A 27,759-nucleotide genomic window follows, 5' to 3' on the forward strand; every position below is an offset into this window, starting at 1 on the left:
AAGAAAGAGAACTGGCTAAGGCTCAAACTTGGCAAAATGAGACCAGTGTTAGCTGCTGTTTAAAAGAAACAGGTTTAAGTTGGTACTTGTACTCCTTACTGAAGGTGTTCAGTGGACTTGATTATTTGCCTGTGAGGTTTTAAGTCTCAGATTTCAATTGCCTGTATGAATATTCACACATTTGCAAGTTGAGGGCAAGCAGAAAATGTTGCAGGGAGAGCTTAACTTCTGCACATCAACAAGCAGCAATTTGTCCATGTTTTCCATGTGTTCTGAGAAAAATCAGGTTCATAATCACACTACTGAAAGCTTTGTTCTCTGATGGTCAGGATGGTCAAGAGACTGCCCTCTGCTTCTCTGGGCAGCTGTTATTGCAAAGGCTGGCTCTCTGGCTCTTGTTGCTTGTTTCTGTTCTTCAGTGTTCAGAGCCAGTGACAGATCTTCTCACTAGTGGGCTGCTGTTTGGGGAGTTTATTTTGCCTAGTGATGAGCCAAAACCTGAGGCTGGGAGATTGCCAGATTGCCAGGCTGGTTTGATGCCAGGCATATTTATATCCTTTAGGATCAGCTGGGTTTACCTAGCTTTTTATCCAGGCAAACAGGCAACTTCAGAGGATTTGTGGGAACCAGCTCTGAAAGCAGTGTTTGGTCTTCAAGTTATTTATTGAAGTATTTAGCACTGATGACAGCAAGTGCTAAAGCATCTCAAAGGTAATTGCCCATTTTTCCTTGCATGGCTGAAAAAAAGATGTACTCCACCAGCTGGTTGGAAAACAAAGCAAACTTTTATTCTGGATGCAAAAAAAATCCCAGGGTTTTTCTTGTTGTATGACTGGGGAAAAAAAAAAAATCCACCCCAAACCTTTGAAAGCCATTGCTAAGTGGCTGTGAACATTACATACTGTGGACTTCAGGTATGATAGCTGGGTAAAGCCTCCTAATGCCTCTGTACAACAGTATCAGTGTCTTTGCTTTATTTATATTACTTTTTTTGAGGTAAATTTTGGGTTGCTGCTTCACAGTGAGCATGAGACCCAGGACTGACCTCTGAGGTGGACCACTAGCAATTGCTCTCCAGCTGGAGCAATGCCCCTTGCTTATCTAAGTGCCACTTCCTCACTTCTTCAGCTGGAGTGTGGTGGGAGGCTGTGCTGAAGACCTAGGCTGCTCCAGGCACAGCCCTGCCAGCCAGTCAAGGTGGGTATTACATTTCCACCGTGTCTGGGCTACAGTTCGATGCAGTGAAGACCTTGGTCACAAATAAACTGTCAAAAAACAAACAAGCAAACAAAAACCTCCCAGCAAAACAAAAAAAAAATACAACATGGTAAAAGAAACTAGTACAAGTAAAGTGGAATCTTTCAGATTATGGAAATTGTACAGAAAAAGGCAAATAAAAGAAGAGCAAACCCTAACAAGCGAAGTGTAAACTCACAGGAAGGCAAAACAGAAGAAGTTTTGAGATGCATTTTCTTGAAAGCTTTAAAAATAATAATCAGGAACCCATTGTTCTGAGCTAAGGTATTCAGCTTTTGAAATTCTGCTCAACATTATGCAAATATCTACTACATATCAGAAAACTCCGGGGCACACCATATTCCTCACATATCTGCATGCCCTAGGAAGAGTGTTTCAAATTTCTTACATTTGTTTTGTATGTACATAAGCCACTTGGCTAGAATCAAGTCAATAATAGTTGTGGCTACCCCAAATAAACCCCTTTGGAAAGTGTGAAAGCAAGAGAAGATGTTAAATACATGAAAAATTCTTTCAGTTAGTTCTCTTTTTTGTTATTTCTTTCTCTACAGCATTACTTGTTGATGGCATTAACTTTAGACCACTAAGAACATACCTGTCTGCAAAAAGAGGTGATGTTGCCAGAAAACATTTTCACTTACACAAATAGGAAAGTGAAACAGAGGAAGGCAAGACAAGAGGAAAGCCCGGATTTTCTATTTCAGAAAAATTGTTAGTAACTCAGGGAGTGAAATCCGTACATTTTCACAAAATAAAATCTTAAAGCTTGGGGTGTCCTTGTTAGTTCTAATGCTTTTCAACAGTTACATTGTCATTGCAGCTACTGCTGCAAAAGTACTGAAAATGCTTTATGACTAGCTTTTTTTGTTAAAAATGGATTATTTATAGACATGAAAAACAATGAAAATCTTGAAGAACTTTTTATTTAACACAGGTTTACACTGCTGTGTAAAAAGAATAATTGTGTGGTTTACACATATGCCATGTAAATTACTATGGAAACCAGATGCAGCTTACACTACAAGGTGCCTTGTAACTCATCTGTGCTGAGCAATAAATCCCCCCTTTTCTTCTTGGCAAAACTTTGAGAAACTTTACTGCTGTTTTCTATCAGCAGTTAGAACAGATGGCTGGCACATGCCTGCTTTACTAAGAAAGTGGGATCTCTACAGGATTACTTTGATCCCTGGTGGCATGTCTACAGCACTGAGACGCAAAATACCACAGCTGAGTAGAATCTAAATATTAAAGCTTTTGAGCTGTGCTTTTGATTTGAGAACCCCTTGTCTAAAAATCATGCTCACAGTATGTAAACATCTTCACATTCCACATGGAAATTTTGGTACAGAGGTTCAGAAAACAAAGTATTTCCCCAATTTGGTGACATGAAAGGGCAGTGAAGGTACCACTGAAAATCACAAGAGTGTGAATTTGCGCAATTACCTTGACCCAACTTCGAGAAGAGCCGTGTTTTTATTGGAAAAAGTCTCCTAAATTTTGCATATTAGACATTTTTTAAACTGAAAAGCGTCACTGTAATGACTGGTTATGAATAAGATAATTACCAAAAAACCAGTAGTTTCTTTGAAGAAAAATTTCGTTTGAAGAATTAGGTTTTGAAATTCAATACTTTATGGTTTCTTTCAGTTTGTCAGGGAAATAGCCATGTTTGACTGGAGCACCTTATTGCATCACTAATGCCTTAAAATCCATGGTCTGTTAGCTTTCCTCTGAGCAAGGAAACAAATCCTCTCATGGCATAGCTGGATATTCTATTTTATATTTATGGTCAGGCCACATCTCAGCAATATAAGACAATTTCAGACAATTCAGCTGAGATATTCAGGGCTGATGGTCACATTGCTGAGATCAGAATTGGCCTCCAGGAGCCGTTAACTATACAGCATTCCTGATCTTCACTTTACAATATAGAAATGATGCTAGAAAATGCACTGAAGACATACATTCCCTGTTTCTCAGAGGTGGGCATCTTTTTGATTTACTCAAGGCTATCAATAACTCTTTGAGACTTATTTCAGATGTCATGCATTCAACCATGCACCAGGAGAGGAACTATGGGGTACTCATAACAGTGTGGAGAGGGAATTAAGCCACTACAATAATTCATCTGATCACAACTACTTCTTCCATATCTGAAAGGAAGAAAACAGCCTGGGCAGGCTGTGGCCCAGATTGACTGTTTCTGTGGATCAAACCAGAGAATGCAACACAACAAAAATTACAACTTGCTTTTAAATTTCTTTTTTTCACCTCCTGTCTATTCTATCAACCAGGCTGCTGCTCTGTCACTGAGCACTTGCTGTCTGGGAAATAATCAGCTTTTTTTTTAACATGGTTCTCTTCCACCAATACTGCCCTAGATGTGAACTTAATTTTACAGCTGTGAGAATTCCCACTGAAAGTGGGAATACATGCTAGGTTTTGTGGATTTGGAGATTAAATACTTGTCGTAAATTCCTAAATGCTGTAGAGATTATGTTATCACTGAAATCTTTGGTAACTTCCACTATTGGACACAGTAAAACGTGTTGCAGAGTTAATCACTGTGTTAGGGTCTCGCTAGGAAGCCTCAATCTTCCACAGAGGACAAGACCCCTAAAAGCCATTATATTTTCTTTTGGAAAAAACATCCAGAAGAAGAGCAAGAAGCACACCAGTGAGCTCTAGTGGTTACATGAATGCATACTATTTACTACATTTTATCACTGATTTTTGCTTTTTTAAACCTTTCAATTCAAAGAAATTTGTAACTGTCAATTTATGTAGATTACATTTCTAAAGAGAATATAGTATCTGTAATGTTATGCTTTAATTTATAGGTAGAAGCATAAAGTGCATAAAAACATGACAATCCCATTTTGCAGTACTTTAACATTCTTGTCTGGCTCATCCTGATTTCACTAGCAAAAACCTATACATTCAGCACCCTCAGACCCTTAGATTTTGGGTTTTCCTTATATTTCCTAATAATTAATTAGAATTAATGGACTAGGAATTAAAAGCAACTAATGTTTTTCTTTGGTTAATGCTTTCTAATGAAAATTATTTTGTTTGCTTATCAAACAAAATCTTTTTCACATAAAATGTATTCAGGACACAAAGGCCACTGTATCAGAAGTGTAACACCTAAATGTAGTGAGTTTCAATCACTTCTATTTACACAGAATACAGATGCCATCTAGTCCTTAAATTGTGCCTTTCAACAAGACATTTTTGAGTTAGAATATTCATCCATGCAGGACTGAGAAGCACTGGCACTCCCTGGGTTATACTATTTACTCACATCAAGCTTGGATCATCATTTATCCCAGGAGCAGGTGGATGGCATCTGCCCGCTGGATATTTATACATGCTAAGATGCCCTGTTGGGGATTCCAGGTGTAGTGGGCTGACCTTGTCTGGCTGCCAGACACCTACTCAGCTGCTCTCTCACTCCCCCATTTCATTCATATCAGGACCATTTAATGCCATAGACAGGATCTCCTGCACCTACTCAGGAGAAGCCTTATATCTGTAGACCAAAACAAGGTCTAGCTGTTCCTGGAGGTGAGGCATATACTACTGAAAGCTCCCAAACCTTGGAGTCCCAGAGAAACATCTTCAAATTTCAGCTAGGATACAGGGTCAAGAGGTTTATAAGGCACAACACTCACTGAAGAATTTGTTCAGTTTTACCAAACATGAGGCAACAGTATGCTAATTAACAGCTATTTTGCAGAAAGCAGTCTAGCACTTCAGCATATCAAATGTCTTTCTTCTTTCAAAAAGTACGAGTTCCCATTTCTTTTCCTTCTTCCTTTCTTACTTCTCTTTCCCCTTTCTCTTCTTTTCCTCTCCTCCTCCCTTCCCTGACTTAGGAAATTCCCAGAAAAGTATGGAATAAAGGTAGCAAATTTTTAGCACTTCCCTGGATGTGTTAATAGAAACTTCTAAGAACATGTATACTTAAAACCAAAATAGCACACTGGAGAAAAGTAAAAATGTACTCATTTCTTCCCCTCATAAAATATTGGAGATTCTGGAGAAACACAGAACTTTTTTAACCATTTAGGTATTTCACTTACTAATTATGCTTTGTCTAAGAGGAATTCAGCAATTCAGAAAATAGGAGGACTAATGGGTTAAACACCTTTGCATCTTCTCAGAAAGGATTTTGTCCTGCAAGTGGCATCAGGTAGAACATCTTCCTATACTGTCTTTAAGCCTGTGACTCTTCTCACTGAAATCAATGTGGGAACCACCTTCACCTAATGACCTACCGAGGCAGCAAAGGTAGGTGTCAAAGGAAGGAGAACACAAGAAGGACAATATTCAGTCTAACATCTTGATCAACCATTCAAAAATGAGCTAGTTTTATCATCAACAGCAACTGAAGCTGGCAGAGAAATGGAACAGAAAATACAGTCACAAAAGACACTAATTCTTTCTAGGTATTTAAATGCCAGCCCTTGGCGTACAAAGTTGCTTTCTCTGTAAAGCTTGATGGGAACGCCAAAGACCTAGAGCAAGTCAGCTTTTGTGAGTACGTTTTGTCTCTCCACATACACCTTGCTCTCTGGAGGAAAGGGCCAAGCACTTCCTAAACCCACAGGCTTTGTGAGAACAGCAAAAATCGCAAGGGTGTCAGCCAACACCTTGAGGCCAAACAATTCCTGTAGATATTTTCAAACAACCAAAGCCACAACCAAATTTGTGAAACTGCAATTAGCTGAATTGAACAATCAACCTTCACAATTTAAATGGAAATATTATTTCATCTCTACCAAATTCTTTGTTGTATAAAGTCAATGTCCAGCATTGTAAAAATGAAACAATTTTATCCAGGATTTTATGTCACCATGTTTTTTCTGTATCCATGATAATGTACACTAACAAGTTTCATCTTTTTGCAAATTTAACATATGTTGTCAGTGTGTCAAATCATACATTTATTCACAAAAATGTCACAGATTCTCATATTTTTAACAAAAGAATCCAACAGAATTCAATAACCTGCAGATTTATGTGGTTTTGCAATTTAGCTTGGTAAAATTAAGTCTGCAGAAGAGAATTGTTATTGAGTAGAACTACAAATTAAGCCTGCACATTTAGTACATAGAGATCAATGAAGAGCCTATAGCATATGTCCATAAGCTAAAGAAATTCAAAAGAAAACTGCATTCACGGAACTGCCGACTGGTACAAAATTTTAAGGCAAGGACAGGCGACTGGGGTGTTCCTGGAGAGTTCTGTCTCACGCCTCAGCAGATTGCGGGTTCTCCGGCGCCCGAGCCGCCCGGCGCTCCCCCGCACCTTACAGCTCTTTCCCAAGGCGCTTTCCCAGCCATCCCAACGCCTTCCTCCCTGCTCCCCGAGCCCCCCCGCCCGCGCCTCGAACTCCCGCACCCAGGACTACCCCAGCACGCCTCAGAGAGGGTTTCCTCAACTATTCCAAGGCCAAACACCTGCCTCCTGGGTTTACAGAGCCTCCCCCGCCCCTTCCCGCAGCCCCATCCCGGCACCTACCCGTCCCGTTGCCTGCCAAGTGAAGTTCATGGCGTGGATGCCGACGGGGATGGCGGGCATCCTCTGCTGGGCTTTCCTAAAGTCGTGAGTGAACGGGGCCATCTTCCCCTCGGACACGATCAGAATATCCTCCTCGAAGCCTGCGGAAGGCAGAGGGGCGCGATGTGCGGCAGCCCTGCCGGGTCGGGCTCGGCTCCGGGCTCCCGCCCGCCGCTCGGGGCAGCGGCCGCACTTACCGATGAGCACCCGCGCTTGCTGGGCGTCGATCCACAAGTAGAGGGTGTCGGGCTGGCGCGGCGCGGCGCGCAGGCTGCAGAGGCTGAGGGCACCGCAGAGCAGCGCGGCACAGCACAGCCGCCCCGCCGGGGCCATGCTCCCGCACCGCCCGCCCGGGGCTCGCCGCTCCGCTGCCGCTGCCGCCGCGGCCGCGCCCGCCCTCCCTCTGCCGCGGGACGGCCCCGGCGGGGCGGCGGCAGCGGCGGGGCGGGCACGGGGAGGGCGGCGGGCGGCGCCGCGGGAGGCCGGGAGCGCTCGCACGGTCCTTCCCCCGCCGCGGAGGGCGGTCAGCGCTCGGAGCCCGGGGCTGCGGGCGGCCGCCCACTGCCGCAAGAGCGGAGCCGAGTGCCGGGACCCTGACCCACACCCGTTCTGTCACAGGGGACCCGTGACACGGCAGGGTCGCTGTCCTGCCGCGCGTCCCGCCGCCCTCCCTGTGTTCACGCTCCCCGCAGGGGCATCCCGGCACTCCGGCCGTCAAGGTGGCACCACCACAGTCACAAGCGAGTCGCTGGAGACACTCGTGTCTGCGTGAAGAATCGAAGTTCGTGCGTAGCCGCCCCCCCACGCCGGCACACGTGTGGTTTGAGTCAGAGACGGGGGGAGCATCACCCAAGCGGCAGGTGGGTGCGGTGAGGCGGCTTCAGCGGGGACCCGCGAAGCCGGACAGGTCAGGCCCTAAAGCGAGCCATCATCCGGGCAGTGGGACAGGGACACGCTTCCCAGCACCAGAGAACGACGCAGAAAATGAGGCAACGTGTTAAAGGAAGAAAAAACTTTCACCTGGCTTTTGTCCGAAGTTGTTGAGAACACTGGGACTGAAAAAACACTGAAATGTTGCCATTTACCCAGAAACTAGAACTGGCTCAATATAGAAACTTAGTAAAGCTTGAAAAAAATTTCTATTAAAAAAAGTATTTAAACAGAAACACCCCTTCTAAAGGAATAAAAATTAAAAAAAAACCAAAAAAACAAACAAAAACTTGTTTCTATATTTTCTGGATTTTTCCATTAGAAAAAGGAAAGCCTTTAAAAAAAATAGACCCAAAAAGCCAAAACTTAGCAGGATAGATACAGTTTGAGTAAAACCCCCAAGTTTCTGTCTGTAATGCTCTGGAAGGAGTTGGAGGGTATTTTCTCCCTCTGCTTTAGATGCTGCTGGCACTCCATCTCATCCTGTTAGTGTGACTGCTGAAGTTACCTCAGTACTACTGCCAGGACTGGAATTCTCTATGTAATGGACAGCAACATGGAGTTGGTCTTTCTTTTCTAGGCAGATGTAATTTAGTGGCATTTCCTAGTAACTTGGCCAGATGAAAAAGTCTTAGGTTCCAAAAACTGCAATCAGTGTACGTACTCTAACAGAAATGCCTCATATCTAGATGCTTGTTGAATAGGGGTGATTATTTGCTATTTTTTGGTTATTTAGTAGTGTGACAAGCAGGTCGAGGGAGAGATTCTCTCCTCCTACTCTGCTCTTTTGAGATCCCACTTAGAGCACTGCATCCAGTTCTGAGGTCCCCAACAAAGAAAGGATGTAGACCTGTTGGATCGAGTCCAGAGCATAGCCATGAAGATGATGAGATGGCTGGAGCGCCTCTCTTATGAAGACAGGCTGAGAGAGTTGGGGTTGCTCATCCTGGTCAAGGTTCCCGAGAGACCTTAGATGTACCTAGAGGCAGCCTAGAAAATAGCTGGAGAGGGAATTTTTTCAGGGATCTGTAGTGATATGACAAAGGGGAATGGCTTCAATCTCAAAGTGGGTAGAGAATGGCTTCAAAATCAAAGTGAGTAAGTTTAGATCAGAGAGAAATTCTTTACCATGAGAGAGTTGAGACCCTGGCACAAGTCACCCAGAGAAGTTGTGGATACCCCATTCCTGGAAGTGTTAGAGACCAGGATGAACAGGGCTTTGAACAACCTAGTCATAGGTGAGTTGAAACTCGAGATGGATATTCAAGGTTCCTCCCAGCCCAAACCATTCTGACGGTCTGCGATTCTACAATTCTCATTTGTTTTGTGTAAAATACTTTTTTTTTTCCTCTCCTCTCGCGCACTCCGCTGCGCTCCCCGGGTCTGGCTGGGGAGGGCTGTGTGCGCGGCGGCCCCGGGATGTCCCGTTCCCGCCCGCCGCCAGCGCCGGGCCGCGGCTCCCGCTGCGGACCGACAGGCGGGGCGGGGCCGCCCTCTGCCGGCCGCCGCCGCCGCTGCAGGCCCGGCCGCGGCTCCCGGCCCCCGTCCCGCAGCGCGGCTGCCGGGGAGCAACCGCCTGAATGTCCGGGAGAATAGCCATAACCGCACACCTCCGAAAGGTTCGCTTGCAAATGTGATTGAGTCTTCTTAGCTTGAAAGCACACAAGAAATTTTAACTGTACTGCAAAAGAGAAATATAGTGGGGAGAGATAATATCTGAAATGAAACTAAGAGGGAGAGGTTAAACAGATAGGCAAGAGTATGTAATATTCTAATATTCTAATGCAATGATTTACATTGTTACTTATCACATAAAGGGGCTTTCTTAAGATCCAACAAAGGAAGACAATCAAATTTCCAAGTAGTAACAGTGGGACATAATTTCCAAAACTGTGATAGTACAATTTAAACACTGCTGAGTAAAAAAATGCAGTGGCAATCAGCTTATTTTCTGCAGAAATTAGCTGGTACCTAGTGACTGAAGTACAGTTTGATGGGTATGTGTTTGTACCAACAGACTATCCAAGCCCAGAGACACCTCTGTAGTGTATCTCTCCCCGAGCACCTGCCAAGGCTTAGGTGAATCCTGTGTTAGTGCTGAGACTGGCCTGTTGTACTGCAGGGTCTGTTCTCTCCAGTTTCTCTCTGCTGCAGTATTTGTAGCACAATGATACCACTGAGGGTAAGGTCTGCTAAACTTGTGTTCATACTGCCTGCTTGCATTTGATGTGGAGATCTAGGTATAAGCTTGGTAGAGTTCTTGATCCCTTTTTAAAACGTCTCTCCTAAATTACATTACATATTTCAGGGAAGAATAGTCTCCATTTAAGTGAGTTGAGAGCATTGTGGAGAGAAGCTTGGAATATACTCAAGGAAGCGAATATTTTGTGGTTCTTTGTTTAATGAAATAGAAAACATACGAAAACAGAACTGTGTTGTGAATGTGGCTTCGAGTTACACTAACGTTCATAAGAATGCATTTATAATGCATTTGTGGCCTGCTCTGACATTCATTGTAACTGACAGCATCCCCTGATGACAGCCTTGGAATGAATAAATGAATGGATGGTTCGAATGATGACATATCCAGGGAAGGATATGGAAGTCAGAGCCTGATGCCCTTTGATCATCAGCTATGAATAATACAAAAAGAGGGAGAAATAAGTAATAACAGCACTGGGCATAAATATGGCCTGAGGTAATAATCTTCATTCCAAAGGTTATGGATGCTGCTTCACTGCTGAGGTTGATGGGCCACCAGGGAAAGAATCCACAATGCTCCCCTGGAGGGAAAATCCCTCAAGCAATAACCACCCTTGTTAGGGTGAGGAACAAGGCTTCTCCCAGCATGCCTTGCTGTGACATGCAGATTCAATGGCCCTTCAATTCAATCCCATTGGCCCTTCTCCCTCACTCTGCCCTGTGCCCTCATCCCATTGCCTCAATGTTCTGCCCTGCTCTGCAAAATCGATAAATAAACCCCCGCTTCCCCTGCCTGAGTAGTTCTTTGTCCCTGAATCTCTTCATTAAAGAAGCTCAGTAAACCTCTCCTTGGAACCCCACACGAAGACCCCAGTCTCTCCTTTTGCATCGCCTGGATCACAATTGAAAATGAGCTGAAAATGAGCTGAAACAAGCTGAAATCACTCAGTGTGAGTGCAGACTTGCCTGTGCACGAGGTGTTTTATTCAAGACGCTTCTTCAGGAAGGTCGCGGCATGCTGGACAACTGCCTGCCGTGACAAGTGGTGCCCAACATAGGGCCTCTGCAAAGAGGTCCCTGAAAAAGCATCTCCTGAAGCATCAGCTGCAGGACTTAAGCCACTTTTGAGTTTGCCACTTCCCTGTGGAGTACCCCTCACATTTTAATGGGGGCTACCCGAAGGGTGACCAAGACCCTCAGAAGACTGAAGAGGCTGAAGAAGTGCCAGAGTACTGGAGGCCTGTCAATGGTCTGACCGCCTGCCCAGCAGATTTTAATTGACTCAACAGACATCAGCCCAAAAAGCAACGGTAACTTTTATATATATATATATATATATATATATATATATATATATATTATACTATATATTATAAGCTCAGTAAACCTCTCCTTGGAACCCCACACGAAGACCCCGTCTCTCCTTCTGCTTTGCGCAGATCACAGAAGAGCTGAAATCACTCAGCATGAGCACAAACATGCCTGTGCCACCAAGGTGTTTTTTCAAGGCACTTCTTCGGGAAGGTTGCAGCACTCTGAACACCTCCCACTGTGACACTTCACCTCAGGTATACAGAAATAGCAAATAAATATTTTATTGGTGAACACTGGTAGACAATAACTAACACCTGCACAATTTAAATAAACAAGAAGATGCCAAATTGCAGCAAGATTTTTTTCAGAAGTGCTCAGCCTTCACTGCATTTATTCACTGAAGTGAATAATAAAATTCCTGCCAGTCTCTGCAGACCCAAAGCTTATGTATTGGGAATTAGATCCTTTAAAATTCTTCCTGCTTAAGCCAAAGCAACTGTCATTAAGAGCTGTCAGAAGAAAACCCATAGAGCTAGTTTTATTTTAAAAATCAGGTTTTATTAGGAAAAATCAGTTTTACTGAAATTGGAATAAATGGAAGTTTCTGAAATTTCAAATGGGAAATTAAAGACTCCCCCTTCAATTATTCTGAATATAACATTCCAATTATTTGATTTAGAACATACTATTTATTCTAGATTTAGAAACTATGTCAAAACAATACTGATGGTTGTAACAACACACACTACTATAGAGGCAAAAGTTTTCTATTTTATATCACTTATGATACGGTTCATTATCTCTTTTATTTCTTTTCCTACAATAGTCCTGGGTCATCCACTGCAGAACATGAAGTTAGTCTGGCTTTGAACCTGGTTGGGTACTGAAGAAGACAATTATTCTTACAGCCATCGCCCCATTCTTTACTGAAGCTGAAAAATGTAGCAAATGGAAGCTTACAGAAATAAAAATTATCAAATTCTTAGAGAACTTTGAGAGAGATATCCTTGTCCTTGCTTCTGTCATATAGGCAAGTTATTTCATTCATTTTCCCAACTGGTCGCCTATTTTGTTCTTCATTTCAGCATTGCTGACATCAGATCTTTGGTCTTGTCTGTAAAATCCCAGAATCTGGTTATGTTAACTCAGAGGTTTTTAAAGCTCTTGAGTAATTGAATTTTCAATGATTTGGCTTTTTTTTTAACATAAAACTTTTGTGACATTTCCCAACTTCTAAAAATGCAGATCTAACCTTTTAAACTTCACTAGTAAATTGCACTGTTTTAATATAATTAATTTTATTGTAATTTCCATTACTTTAATAGACTGTAGTAAATTCAGACCTCAATTATTTAATTTTTAAAAGGAACAATATCATTGTTGCCATTTGAAATAAGGGACGGGACCGTCAGGCTAAGAATGATTTATTGCTCAGATAAACATCAGTTTTAGAGGCTGTGAGATTTTAGAGGAGCAGGCAGTCGGCCATAGCACAAAGTAGTCACAAGGTCTTTGTTGCAAGACAGTGTATAACTTTCTAATTCAATGGACAGTTATTTTGCTTTTTTAACCTATCATCCTTACTCACATCTACTGCACTGTGGATATTTTCACCCAATGGGATTCTCACTCATGTACACACATATGCTTCTACTATAACTTTTAAACTTTTAACTTACTCTCTCCAATCATGTTACAATACTATAGACTCTTCACCATCTTACCCAATATAGTTTCTTACTTACTTAAGACATATTCTTACTTACAACTATAAAAACATAGGTTTTGATTTTTCTACTTAATGTCTGTTTACTTTATTTTTACATCAATCCAAGCTTCTTCCGAGGCTGCAGATCAAACCCTCTTGAATCTGTGGAAGTTTCTATCTTTCCATTTCCCAAAGAACAGTGCACACTATTTTTATTAATTAATCCCCAAACTAATAATTGATATTATCCTGAAGGCATCAGTTCCCAGCTCTCTCACCTAGTGATTCTCTTTGTCCTGCTGTCAGGACTTCTAACTTTGTTTCAGGTTGCAAGTTCCATTTCTGAAACCAATTTTGTGTACAATTGGAAGATGTGAATACTTGTTTCTAAACTATCAGACTAAAGCAATTTTAAAGAAAGAAAAGTAGTCTTCTTTTGTTTATTGCTTCTCTATAAATAATTTCCATGCAAGTATATTTTTAATTGTTTCCATTATCTTGAATCTTGATTGTTGAATTTTTCATTGAAAAATATATTTGCAAATTTTATGTCCTTAAAACACTGGAAAATATACTAAATATTTACATTCGTATTAACATGATTCATTGTACCTTTCCTATTTATAAGACTTGCAATTGGATTTAAAAATTAATTTAGTCAAGTTTACATTGAAGCATTTAGTAGTAAAATAGTCTCAGAAATAATTAAAATGAAAACTTTGTACTGAAGTATGCATATACGAAACTATTTCTATGAGTTTTCTTCTATTGTTTACCTTCATGGAACTTCTTTAGTAATTTTTAGTGAATGAAGAGAACACTGCAGACTCACCGAATTATTTTGCCCTGAGTTGCTTGAGTGAGGATGTAGCATTACCCAGAAAAGGCAGCCTTAGGACCCTAAGGCTGTGGGTCCAGCATCTCACTGGGTTGAGAGAAAGACAATTTAGTGAAGTAAAAAATAAAATGGAAGGAGAGAAAAGCGGATTAAATTAAGTTTCTTCCTTAGAAATTTCAGAGAACATAGGCAACAGATCTAAGCAAATAATCCTTTACAATTTTTTAATATTGTACCAAGCAATCTCTTTTATCAAATTTACTTAGCTGCAGAATCAGCTCCAGTGGGTTTATTGTCACCATCTATTGGAGGACATAATAGGCAGATTGTGTAAATATTACTCACTGAAAACTAATGAAATGCATGACAGCAGTATGATTTGTTGCTGAATGTGGCTGCCCACAAAGCCTTTGGTGCTTTTGTTATACACTGGAGATTAAAAGCTCAAATTCTGTGACTATAGGATCACACAAGCTACTTCGATAACTGATCTAGTGGCCTATTACTTGCCTAGCAAGAAAGGCACTTTCAGAATCAAGGTTAAAACTAAAGACAACGTTACAATTTATCACATAAATAACAATAAAAAAGCATCTCAAAATCCCTTGGGAATATTCTTGGAAAGCCATAGTCAGTGTCCAAAAAGACCATCAGAGTGACAGTGCCTCAGGAGCAGAAAGACAAAATGTATATTGTCCATTCTGTCGTAAGGAAGAATAGACATGGGAGAGATTATATATGCCATAACATGAAATAATGCCTTACATATGATAAAGAATACGTGAATTGTAAAGTGGAAAATAATCACTTTGAGCCATATGTTCCTCTCTGGCATTAAACTGAATGGGAGAACAAAATAATCCAAAAATAATGTAATTTTTGAAGCACAGCCATTCAACTATGTTCTCCTCCTGCCTTTGCACACTACCCTGAGCAGGTATGAGAAATTATAAAATACTTTGAACTGTCCTAAAGAAAGGGGTTCAAACATCCCGTGTGCTGGAACAGGCAAGGAAACAAAAGAGCAAGGATGGGCAGGGCACAGACCCCGATACTCAGTTCATGGTTTTGGTAGAACGTGAGTCAGGCAAGCAGGATGCCGTTCTAGCCTAAATAAAGGCAGTGACAAAACTGCCATTGACCTAACAGGTCCAGAATTTCTGTCTCATTATGCATCCTAAAGTCCCCCATCTTCCTGAAACAACTGTGCAGCAGCTGCTGAAGTTTCACCCTGAGCTGGTAAAGGAATTGAGGAGCTGAATGCCAAGGGCTGTAATCCCAAGTGCTCAGGGAAGAAATCTAAGAGAAGAAATGCAGTAACAGATGTAGAAACATAGGGTGCTAGCAAAGTCAAAAGCAATGAAAAGATCCAATCAGCAAAGGCATACAACATGTCTGGCATTAAACATAATCACTATAAGCCTTTTTAATTGCAGTAAACATCTTTCATATGTATTTAATGACATGTTTGGAAATAATTTAATTAAAATGGGATATTCAGGGAAAATAAGACTTCTGCATCTCTGCAGAAGGTTGTTGCTGCTTTTTAACTGAAAGCAGTAGGCATTCCAGAGGACTTCTGAGATTGTGTCTATGGCAAATAGTGACGTACAAATGGACTGCACTGCTTAGAGAGCTCACCACTGGGATTTCTCTTTGTGATATTAATTGCTGGAGATTAGTTTTTTCTCAACAGCCAGGATCAGAAATATCTTCACACCAGTGGTAGATTGGAGAGAACAAGGAAGAGCCTTTTTAGATTCAAACTGAACAGGCAGCACCTGAAACAGAGTGAGAACAGCCACTTCATAGCATATTTATTAATAGGTTAAAGTACTCCTTTAAACATAGGATGCTCTTGAATTGCATATTCATGAATTAAAATGAGTACTCCACAATGAGTACCAAAGAGGCAAAGCATAGTGGGTATACTAATATAAAGAAATTGAATACAGAAAACCGTGGAAGGAAGAGATTCAGTGGAGGGAGTGATGGAGTAGCTGAATTTGTATGGATCCTCAGCAATCCATTCATTATGTAAGTTACAGCACTACAGCATTACCAGTTGTCAAAAAGAGAAGAAATAATGTGAGATTATGGGAAAGCTGAAAGTAAAACATGAAATCTGAGAGCAACAGATGGATAATGAGAGTGCTAAAATGTATATATTATCTACAAGATATATTCAGAAAATTTTGCCTGGCATAAGTTCTTCAGAAAATCCTAATGACAACTGCAGATAGATTTAAAAGAGTGCTGACTTCCACAGTACACAGAATGAATGAGGGAACTTGTACAGCCAACACAATGTCAAGATGAATGATGTAAAATATAAAAATTGCTGAACTGTGCATAGTAAAATGTTTCCTCAGGGAAGGAACAAGGAGTAATAGGTTCTAAAGTATGGTTGCAGTAAATGATAATTGAAGTAGGAAATGGTCCAAAGAGTTAGTAAAAAAGCCATGGAAAGCAAATAAATGTTATTAAAGAAAGCTAAAATGAAGTTACAAGGCAGTGATATAAAATAAATGTCACAGCGTCATGCAAAATACACAGGAACACTTTAAGCAGTTAGTGTTTTTATAGAACAATTCAGCTTCATACATATCTTTATATCATTTCATATGATAAAAATAGGTCCAGACATATCTAGGAATGGACATGATGTAGTCCTAGCGCTGAGGATAAAGGAGCATGAAAAGCTTGCCTGAGTAAGAGCATAAGCAAAATTGTGTTTTGAGACCTATTGGACATCGGTTTTACTGAGATTGAACAATATTCTTGATGTCAAAGGGCTTAATATATTTTATAAATAAAATCAAAGCATAATTTCTATACTAGGTACATTCAGTTGCATGTGTAAAATGTAGATTAAAGCATTAATTTGAAGGTACCATCTTGGTCAAGATAAGACACTGCTGGCTTCTTCATATGGTTTAAAACAAATGGCAGATGTACACTAGGTTGCAAATGTGCAAATGTATGATACTGTAAACTCTCATTCTAATAAATACTAATAGCTAATAAAAATCTTAGCTGGCAAATTTTCCCTCCTATATTTTTATAGATGTTTTTCCAATTAATTTCATTTAGATTTGTGAATAATTAACTTTTCTAAAATCTGGTCTTCTCTACAACTCAATTTGGATGATAAGGAATGCATTACAAAAGGCTAATTTGAAAACTTTGGTTTACCTGTCTTTCCCATTTTACTTCTTGAAGTGTATTGCAGGGTTAATTCAGTTTCCCAGGGTTCCAACCACAAGGTAAGGCCTGTACGTCTCTTGTACCTTAAGTGCTATGTGTTTTCCCTTTTTTGCTGTAAATAAGGTTGTTGAGTTTAAAATTATAACCTTCCTTTTATGGTCTAATATTTTCATTAATTTTTTTATATCGGTTCCTGTTTCAGGACACATTGAAAGTCTAATAATACATGCCCACCTTGTTTTTCTTATAGTATGATGAATTTTAAAATTCCTTAGTCACATACTGCTTTTTCCTTCAGACTGAGTACTGAAGTGGCATTTCATTTTTTGCTTGGTTGACTCTGTTACACTGATAACTTCCTTTTAGCACATCTTTTGTTTATTTATAGCACATAATAGAAGTCATCCAGCATTTAATTTTGCTTTTGCTATATAATTTTTCAGCTTTATTATCTCTAAAAAAATACCATTCACAGTAACAAAGACATCACTCTTCAAAAAATCCAACAAGAGAATAAACTATAGCCTAGGGAGTGCACTGGAATGGAATTCCTACTTTGCTTTTCTATAACATTTTCCATCATCATTCTTGAAGTACTTCTACAAAGATGAATCATTATTTCAATTTGCCTATGGGAGAAACTGAGTCACCTGAAGAGGAAGTAATTTGCCATGCAGCAAGCTGGTGGCAGAGACAAAGGCAAAGAACAAGGCTCTTCATTTCCTACCTGGTGCCCTCATACATTAACTCAGTTTACAGCTCTGCCACAGTCTTCTTTATGACCTTAGGTAAGACCTTTTGGATCCTTTATTCTCCTAACACTGAAATGCATGCTTAATTTTTTTAATGATCACAATTGGATGACAACTCTTCACTTATACATCCAACATATTACAGATACGGTTCATCCTTTCTCTCAGGTACTTAGAAACTGAGAATTTTTTGTTCAGCATACTGTTAAATTAGGTAATGTTTTCTTTTCATGCTGTATTATTTTTTGCCCAGAAAGTTTTTACAAAGACTATTCCTAGCCAGAGGAAACCTGTGTCTGTATATGAAAATGGTGAGTTAGAGGAGCCTCTGTTCTGTTGATCAAAGGGTACAATACCTGTGTATTATGGGTCCCCAGTTCTTCAGATTTGCAAATACTATTGTTCATAGACATCTGGGGAACAACTGTTTGCACTCACAATGAACTCAGGGTGCAGATGAGAGTAGAATGCACTCCTCCACCTACTGCTCCCTACACAGTGTGTATGAATGAAATAAACCACTTCTTCCCTTGCCCTACCCATTTGCACATAGAGCTCCTCCAAACATTTCCTCTAGGTTTCCTTGTAAAAATACCTCTTCACTGTCCTACAAAGTCTCACAGGGTACAAAGCAAGCATTTCAGTATTTGGCTTTTAATTTGTTCATTATTACTACTTTCACAGTTCCCTTTAACTTTCATACTTCTTCTTGATACTCTTTCTGCTGTATCTACTGTGTGTCTCAGTTTCATTTCCGTTTGGGTTTTTTTCCCTTTAAATGCTTCCTTTCCATGAGAAAAGGGAGGTGTTTCACTCTAAGCCAACTCATCATAGAGGCATGGAAAGAACTGGCAGAAATCATTGCTCATGTCTGGCTATGCAGGGAGAGGACTAGGGTTTTGCTACTGTGAGGATTTCTCAGAAGTGATATTGGAGTTGTTCCAACAGTTTACAGTAAAATGACTGCAGTTCTAATGCAAGTTCAGCAAGGTGAAGGCCATCTTTTTTCCAGGTACAACAACTAATGGTGTCAGATGCGTCTCTGGTCTGAGAAATTAAACCTTTTTAAAGAATGCTGCATGGTACGCGGATCCAGCCTTCATAGGAAATCTGACATTCAGCAGAGAGAGATTTCTGGCCTGTAAGGACCATAAAGAATTAAACACAGAAGGAAACTGAATTTAATGATGATACTCACGTGTGTTAAGAAAACCAGAGAGTGTGGGGTATGCTAGAGACTTCCATGATGTGTGACACAGAAGATTCCGTTCAGAGAGGACGAAGCTGCTTTTAGACAGAGATGTTTGTGTAGGCCAAAAATTGGTTGTTGTTAATGTTCCCTAAATGTACTTGATTTTTATAGGAGAAAACGAATTTCTAGAAATGCAGCATGTACTTTGAGAAGGAAATTGTTGTCTTAGGGCTAGTGATACTTTTTTTCCCATTCTCTGTGAGTAGTTTTTATGGATGTTCTTCCTTCCTCTTTGTGAGATATTTTCTACGTGAGTGGAGTTATCAACAGCGGAAATAACATAGCCTAAGGAAATCTTTAAAATATGCCAGGATGACACCACTGCTTGCTAACAAAAAAAAAAGGATTGGCTCAGTAAGAAGCTGAGAGTAGGAGAGACGGAGAGACTTGGGTCAGTCTGCACTGCAGAAATGTACAAGTCCTTTCTCTAGAAACAGAATTTTCTAAGGGTTACTGGCTTCCTGCTTATGTACCTTGCCTGCACTTCAGGTCAGAGGTAATGGAGGCAAGTGGGTATTCAAGTGGAAGGGAGTATCTTCTCTTATGTTTGCAGAGAGCCAGGCACAAAAGAGCAAGGAAAATGGGTCAGATCTCCAAGTGCTAAAGAGGCATAGAGAATATCAATAATTGTTTGGAATACACTGAATTTAGTGCTTTGCAGCAGTCTAATGACATGGACAGAAAACAGAATGGTGGCCCTATTCTTACTTCTTGGATTTGGTTATTTTTGCCAACTTTACAAATTTATATTTTGCTTAATTATTGAATGAACTGAAATTAGAAATTAGAAATCCTGTGGTACAGGAAAATGCATTACACAATTACCCTTGTATAAAAATGTAAAACATAATCTTTATTTTTTATTTCTGCGCATAATGGATCTTCTTTTAAGCATTATTAAATGAATTAAATAATCCAAAGTTTTTAAGACATTAATTAGCCTTGGATCAAAGTCAAGGATGTAATTATAAACAGTGAGCTCTTTATGGCTCCATCTATGCTGCTCATTACTTTGTTGCCAAACACTATTCAAGGTTTCAGGCTACAGTGCCACACTTACAGCCATGTTAAAGGTTGTTTAGGTCATGGCAAAAAAAATCTCATCAGGTGTAGTTAACATGTCTACATCCTGTATGGTGTTAACAGGTATTTTCTCATGTGAGAAAGGTACAAGAATGTAGGGAATTGGGCATCTGCAGGTTTTCAGGGTTCTGTTGATTTCAGAAAGGCAGGATCCCTTCCCAGTACTCTTCTGCAGTTAAGCATGCAACTCTAGTTCTTATCGTTCCTTAGATCTTGGAAATACTGCAAGGGACACCTAACCATAGGAAAGCAGATGCTCAAAATCCAGAGTAGTGTATTGCCACAACTTTTGGCCACAACTGTGCTGGGAGGTCGTTATGTATTTAGAAGTACTTCTGCCAATTCCACGTGGCAAGTATGTGCTTTACCCAGCCAGTTTCTGTATGTTAAGAGTAGTGAACCAATAATAAAGTACTCTGCCTGACCACCAAGCTCAGCTTCACTTTTTCCTTTACAAATTCAAACAAAAAGCTCTGTCTGTAACTGTACAATGCTTTAGAGAACAAAACAGAACTGATTTGCCACCTTGTTAGAAGAGTTGATTAAAACATCCAGTAGTCTTTAGCAACAATTACTGTGAGACATAAAATAGCAGGGCAAGAAGGTTTTAGGGACCAATAGGTGGGTCAGCATTTCGATACTGTCCTACTAATGAGATTTTTCCATTCTCTCCAAGTAGCTTCAGGATGATCCCTTCAACCATTCATCTGCATTCATGATTTCATCTATCTGCCCCTCTGTAACTACATTTTTCTCCCTGAAAAGTCTGGAAGGAGAAAATTGACTATCATAATAAATATCAGCTTTTAGTAACTATTACTTCTTATTACTTATATATTGTTATTACTACTTCTTATTACTTCTTCATTACTTCTTATTCCTAAAGCCCTTGTCTTTCTTGTTGGCTTTTTCTTAAATTCTATTATTTCTTTGTCACAATTTGTTATGAAATCTCTAGTTTTCTGATAGCTGACATTCTTCTTTAAGCTCACTTCTGGAGGAATTGAATGGCTCACATTCAGGTTTTAATATAAATATACCTAGCTATTCCAGTCTCTCAGAAGAGAACTGAATGCAGAAAGTGAATTTAAGTGAAAAGCTCATATGTAAATAAATTGTCCTTTCAAAAATCAATACAGGTTTTCAAAGCCAGTCTTTAGGATTTAGAGTTCTGCTTTGTGTATTATTTCTTTTCAATGTACCGAGTCAGCAGTGATGCCTCCAACAGTTTCATCAAAATGGCCAATGCTTAGGAATACAGACATCATAAAGTGAGCAGAAATTATATGACCTGATCAGGATAACCACCCAATAGAGGATATGCTAAGGATCAGTTTAAGTTATATAAACATTGACATATTAACTGCAGGAGGGGACTCTGTTGCCTTTTTTAAGTCTCAGAGTCATGAACTAGGATGGTTCACTTTTGGCAACAAGAACTGCACAGTCACAACAGGTCATCCACTTTGTGCAAGTGGAACGAGTGTGGGACACTTAGGAAGGAACTGTCATCTGGCAGCACATGGCCTCTTTGCAGGAGGTGGGCAAGCCAGCACACCGTGTTTATGCTGCTGCAATATGTGAGTGGGCCAGCACCATGTGGGAAGTGTGGGCAAGAGATATTTGCATGTGCCCACACCTTAGCCACAAAAAAGCAGCACTGCAAGGGCAAGAGACAGCATAAGCCTTTTGAACATTAATAGGATGCCCACAGGAAAGAAGAACATATACATAGGCTGAATGGCATGGTCAGTATATAAAGAAATAGTATGTATTAGTACCATAACACCACTGTTAACTTTAACAAAGCTGGAATTGCTCTCATAAAAAAACTCATATGGGAGTTGTCAGGAGGAGAAACAAAAACTTAAAAGAAGGCAAGTGAGTCTGTTCACTCAGAAATGTGTCAGCGAGTAATATTTAAGATCAGTTTTCTTGGAAAAAAAAGCCCATTCAATTTTAAAAGCAAAAGGTTATTTCATATTCATCATGTAGTATTTGAAACAACTGGATAAACAAGAGTAAATAGGTTTAAAAATAGGTTAGTACTGTTTGTTTTCAGAATGGAGTGATTTCTTCCGAGGCATAATGCCATAAGAGTAACTCCACTAGTTCCTGGAGGTCTGTGATTATGTGACTATCTCCATTTTTATTTAAAAATACAGGAAAGGCACATTCTTACTTTTGGCTAACATTCACATTCATTACCACCACATTCCTAAGAGAACATGATCTCAGCATACCTTAAAGCTCAAAAATAGAAATACACAAGTACTTACAATATTGGGAGTTTAACAAGAGGATAATAATTCGTTTAGATGTGACTCATGATTTCTACATGCTTCAGGTATGCAACAGTGACTTGTATAGGGAGTGGGCTGCATTACTTGATGAGGAAGTTGCAGTGAGAGACTTGCTTACATTTGAAAGGCAGCTGTCATTCACACATTCTAAGAACTTAAAAAAAACCATAAATATCACATAAATCTGGAATCAGGAAAGAAAAACAAGAGAGGTGCTAAAATACAACTTCAAGTACCAGTCTAAGGAAGTCAACATAAATATGTTTGCTAACTTCCAGAACAGCCTTTCACCCAATGCAAGAACTGGCAGTTTCTTTAGAACACCAGTCCTTAAAGGATGAGAGGGAAAATATAACCCAAAACATCCAAAAATCAACCACCATTTTTTTTCCTGATGAATAACAGTCTCCACACTCCTTGCAGTCAAAAATTAGAAGAGTATTTTAGAAAAGTAACCACTTTCAGTATTGACTTAAAAATTGACTATGTGGAGGTATTGATAAAAATAAAGGATTTATACTAATGTATTCTATGAAAGAAATGTGATTTTGGATTGGTAATGGAAGTATCATAACTTCAGTACAACCAGAAGACATATTTTTTTAAACATTTCAAAATATTTTGGCACACAGATTTTATATCATGACTTGGAATATGTAGACTTCTCAGTCAGCTGTTCCATGTATCAACATGCAGGAGATGATTCAGTTTTTGAGGAGATAATTCAAGTTTTGCAGGTGATTATTCAATAGTTAACAATTTATAGTATTTACTGTATTCCTGCTGCTAAGTAAAATTTTATAAAATAACTCATGCCCTTGCTGTAATAAACAGAGAGAAGACACAAATTGCACTGCTAGGACGACAGGATCCTCACTTTCTTGCAGGACAGCACACCTTTTGCTAGGAGAAGGAAGGTGTACAAGCCAGTGCTTTCCAGATTGGTGTCTGGGCTGGGACTGACTGCTGTTACTTTGGCCAGTGCCACAGGCAGCTGGAGACAAGCACTGAATGCGGCAGGGCATGTTCAAACACGTATCCTGACTAGCTGGTGGAAAGTGTGGGTTGCTTCTCTCTGATGAGAAGGAATGGAATGTCAGAAGCATTTCTCATGGCATTTATGGTATCAGCTGGCTAGTATAGATTGGGAAATAGAACAGGATGGGTACATTTACATTACTGGTTTAATGTGTGATGGAGGTCATGTGGAATGTAATCATCCTTACAGCTCCATGCATTCATTCCTCCAATGCACTATATTGCTGTATGTGAAGCAGCTCCTGTCAGAGAAACAAAAGCCTGTGCACAATGGTGCCACACAAAGCACAGCAGTTATAAAGACCCTTGGCTACTCCTCTAGCTCAGTAGACGTGCCTTGATCTTCTCACATAGCTGCTTTACCTTAACTCCTCTTCTGCAAATGTTCCTCAATAACAAAAGTAGCAACTTCAGTTTTGACACTAGCAGGGCACATCCACAATATCCTCAGTGCAGCAGACTGTGAGGGAGAGTACACAGTTGTTCATGCAGTTGGATCTTGTTCCTGGACCACTTTTGCCAATGGTGGTGGAAAGCCAGTCAGAGCTCGGTCAAAATTGGAGCTCAGCCTCCTGTGTTTTGATGTGGTATGCAGAAACTGAGCCCAGGGTTTTGTCATTCAGGTGGATAGGTAGAGACAGACAGGCCAAGAGATTTTGAAGCCTCCATTCTGTGGTTCTGTGGCCAAAGGGCCTATCCAGAAGGGTCATCACACACCACATTCTCTGAGAAATGCCAGGATGACATTGCTTTATATTAGAACAAACGTTTGACAAGTACATGTTTCTGCATATAGTTTGACAATTTCAACTGCAATACATATGAAGAACTATATTTTCCAAAAGAAAGAAGCAAAATACATCCAAGTAACTAAAAAATTAATCACATGTGTTATAAATGAAAATTGGTCCAGCCAAATTAAAATGAAAAACAAAACCAATTTGTTTAGTATCGAATTCTCTCTGATCCAGCCACAAGGAAAAAGACATTGGCAAGCCCGGGGTGGGCGCTAGGTGCGTGACAGGAAGGACGTCTCTGGGCAGAGGTTCCCCTGGACATACACACTATCCTCTTGGACCCTACAGTTCTTATAGGAAACTTTCCGCCCGAGGCTAGGATTTCGGCAATCCGCCTTTTCTTTCCATTCAAAGTCCCACATATTCATAAAGTTTATTTTCTCCGGGTCGAGGTTGAACAATCCGAGTCCATCTGTGGACGATTTTCCCTGATGGAATTACGGGAACCGTGGCTTTCAGATGTATCAGCCCGGAGGACTCCAGCGATCCCAATCTCGGGTCGTTACCGGAATGATCAACGAACGCCTTGGCGTTCTGGTATCACCTGGCGGAACAACCCATCTCCGGGCGAGCCACATGTATTAAATTGTAAATGAGGCTTTGTCCGAGAAACCGGTTTTTGGCGTAACAGATTTGTGGGGGCAGCTCTCAGTGCTGGCATGTGTGCTTTGCAGTAACAAAATATTACACATATCAAATCATATTTCCCTAAATAAAATACAACAGTATTACATTGGCGCAAATTATAGTCAACATACATATCACATGCAAAATCACACAGAATTTATTAAGCTGGAAACTCAGACCATCAAGTCCAACCTATGACTGAATAACACCATGACAACTAGAACACAGAACTAAGACTGGCTGTGGCACTTTGTTTAAACATCTCCAGGCGTGTCTCTGCCTGTCCATTACTTGGGCAGTCCATTGCAATGTTTAATCACCCTTTCTGTGAAGAAATTCTTCTTGATGTGTCACCTAAACCTCCCCTAGTCTAGCTTAAGACTACGTCCTCACTTATGCACGAGAGGTTGTATGTCTTCTCAGAGCCGAGATGTTCTGACGCTGGAGTTGCAAGGGGGAAAGGTTTGCTCCCACCAGACACGTTGGTGGAAAGGAGCCACTGCCTGCCACCTCGGGAAGGGTGCACGCAGCCTCTTTCCATTTCTCTAGCCACCTTTAGGGTAAATTTGACACCCCGGAATGGCGTAAGCGGTGGTTCAGGGCTCGGTCTGACGCCGCTCACTGCAGCGCATTCCCGAGCCCCCCGGCACTCCGCAGCAGCCGCGGCTTTGTCTGCTCCCAAGCGTGCCCGACACAGCGCGTTTCCGACCAGCGCGGCTGCTCCAGATCCGAAAGCCGCCGCTGTCTCCCACCGCCCCCGGACCCGGCGCCCCCGCCACTTCCCCGTCGCCGCCGAGAGCGCCTCCCACAGGCCACCCGCGCGGCGCCGGGGGCCGCCCGTTCGGCGGTGCCCTCCCCGCTCCCCATCCGCCGCCCGCCACAGCCGCCCGGGACCCCCTCTGCGAGCTCGGGGGCGGACGGGGCGATACTCGGCCCCATCTTTCGCCGGGGCGGCGGGAGCGGCGCCAGCCCCGCGCGACAGCCGCGACCAAGCGGGGGCGGCCGGAAGAGCCGCCGGCGCCGGTTGGCCCCGCCCCGCTCATCCCCCCGCTCCCCCGCCCGCGTTCCCGGCGGGCGGCGCCGCGGGGTGACGGGCGGGTCTCGGCCACAGCCGAGTGCGGCGCGTCAGTTCCGGCGGGGAGCGCGGCGCGGCGCGTGGGTCGGAAGCGCCGCGGCGGCGGCGGCGGGGAGCGGAAAATGGCGACGGCCGCGCAGCTCACGGACGAGGAGCTCTTCTCGGAGCTGAGGCGCTTCGGCTTCTCCCCGGGGCCGGTCACCGAGAGCACCCGGCCCGTCTACCTGAAGAAGCTGAAAAAGCTGCGCGAAGATGAACGGGCCGGGGCCCGCGGCAGCGGCGCCAACAAGACCCGGAACAGCAACAATAACACGGGAGCCGGAGCGGCGCCGGGCGGGGGCGGCGGCCCCGGGCGGGCGGCCCCGGGAGCGCGGCTGGCCGGCGCCGAGCACCCCTTCCTCCTCGGAGCTGCCGCTGGAGGCGGCCGGGGCCGCGCCGCACGCCCCGCCGGGGGCGGCAAAGTGCTGCTGGGCTTCAGCTCGGACGAGTCGGACGTGGAGAGCAGCCCCCGGAGCCAGGCCGGCGGCAGGAGGGAGCGCGCTGCGCCCCTCTTCCGCGGCCTCAGGCCCGCCGCCCCCCACGGCGCCTGCGGCGTGAGCAGCAGCTCCCCCTCGGAGGAGGCGGCCCGGCGGAAGCCCAACGCCTGGTGGGGGGCGGTGGCCAGGAGACCGGCGGCGACTCAGGGCGTGAGGGAGCTCGGGGACGGCGAGGAGGAGGATGACGACGACGAAGAGGAGGAGGAGGAGGAGGAAAAGGAGAGTGAGCAGCAGCGGTGGAAGAACCGGACCGTGAACGGGAACCGGCTCCTCTCCTACGGAGGCAGCAGGGACAAGTACTCGGACTCGGAGGAGGAGGAGGCGGCGGGGGCGAGGGCCAAGCAGCAGGAGGAGTCTGCAGTTCGCCGGCCCAGACGGAGCCTCAGCAAGTCGCCTGCTCCATTCATAACAAGCAAATGCGCTGCAGCCGGCGCTGGCGTGATGGAGACGGGCCAAGAAAAGGCTGGCGGAGGCTGCGGTGCTGGTGTGCTCGTAACGAATGACAGGGCGGCGGGGGCGGCTGCTGCCGGCAGTCTAGACAGGGGCAGAAATCAGGAGGAGGAGGAGGATGAGGAGGCGGCGGTGGCGGGGGGAAGAGGAGGAGGATGTGAAAATCTGGATTCTAGTCCTTCCAGCCCAAGATACCGCATTGGTCTATCCAAGAAATCCCCATCAGTATTGTTGTTGCCACCACCGCTCACGGACGTGGACAGCGGTAAAATCACTGACCCTCCAGGCACCATTAGGAAAGCGACCAATAATCACGTTCTCAGCGGTGCTCCTGGTAGCTGTAATGTTGAATCCAGGATCTATTCATCTACTAATAGCCTTCCCCCGGGTGGAACCACCTCCTCCCTCAGACTCAACCACTCCAATCATACGGGTTCAAATCATACCTACCTGAAAAACACCTACAAGAAGAATCTCTCTGAGCCCGAGGAGGAGCTTCTCCAACAGTTCAAAAGAGAGGAGGTATCCACCACTGGAGGCTTCAGTGCACATTACCTGTCCATGTTCCTCTTAACTGCTGCATGCTTGTTCTTTCTGATACTGGGATTCACATACCTGAGAATGAGAGGTTCTGGAGTAGCTGAGGATGTGGGAGCCAACAGTAAGTATTAGGTGAAGGGTAAGAGCAGTTTCTGCAACTGGCTGTAACGACTGTTAATACACTTTGCGTTCTCAGACATCCCTTATTGTGCAGTTCTGGGTTCCACCTTATTATAATCTCTCTTTAGAGGATGTTGCACAGAGAAATTGTCTTTCCTTATGTAT

The 27,759-nt window shown here is 42.6% G+C and overlaps 2 protein-coding genes across 4 annotated transcripts in view; one reads left to right on the forward strand and one right to left on the reverse strand.

The window, feature by feature from the left end:
* The window catches only part of WIF1 (WNT inhibitory factor 1), a 37,404-nt gene extending 30,168 nt beyond the window's left edge, over positions 1 to 7,236 (reverse strand). The window contains exons 1-2 of one of the 2 annotated variants that reach the window (XM_002188504.7): positions 7,020 to 7,235; positions 6,784 to 6,923 (exon numbers count right to left, since the gene is read on the reverse strand). In XM_002188504.7, coding sequence (XP_002188540.1) covers positions 6,784 to 6,923; positions 7,020 to 7,155 — 276 coding nt within the window. In that variant the 5' untranslated portion in view covers positions 7,156 to 7,235. Of the gene's footprint in view, positions 1 to 6,783; positions 6,924 to 7,019 lie in introns of both variants that reach the window. The other variant, XM_072922763.1, reaches the window with a different exon arrangement.
* Positions 7,237 to 25,908: 18,672 nt separating this feature from the next.
* Positions 25,909 to 27,759, forward strand: part of LEMD3 (LEM domain containing 3) — a 42,180-nt gene continuing 40,329 nt past the window's right edge. For both annotated transcript variants that reach the window (XR_012053256.1, XM_030259036.4), the window contains exon 1: positions 25,909 to 27,595. Coding sequence is in view for 1 of the 2 variants with exons in the window: in XM_030259036.4 (XP_030114896.4) it covers positions 26,071 to 27,595 (1,525 nt within the window). In the remaining variant the exon portion in view is untranslated. The remainder of the gene's footprint in view (positions 27,596 to 27,759) is intronic.

The sequence above is a fragment of the Taeniopygia guttata genome, chromosome 1A, assembly GCF_048771995.1.
Source record: "Taeniopygia guttata chromosome 1A, bTaeGut7.mat, whole genome shotgun sequence".
Classification (NCBI taxonomy): Eukaryota; Metazoa; Chordata; class Aves; order Passeriformes; family Estrildidae; genus Taeniopygia; species Taeniopygia guttata.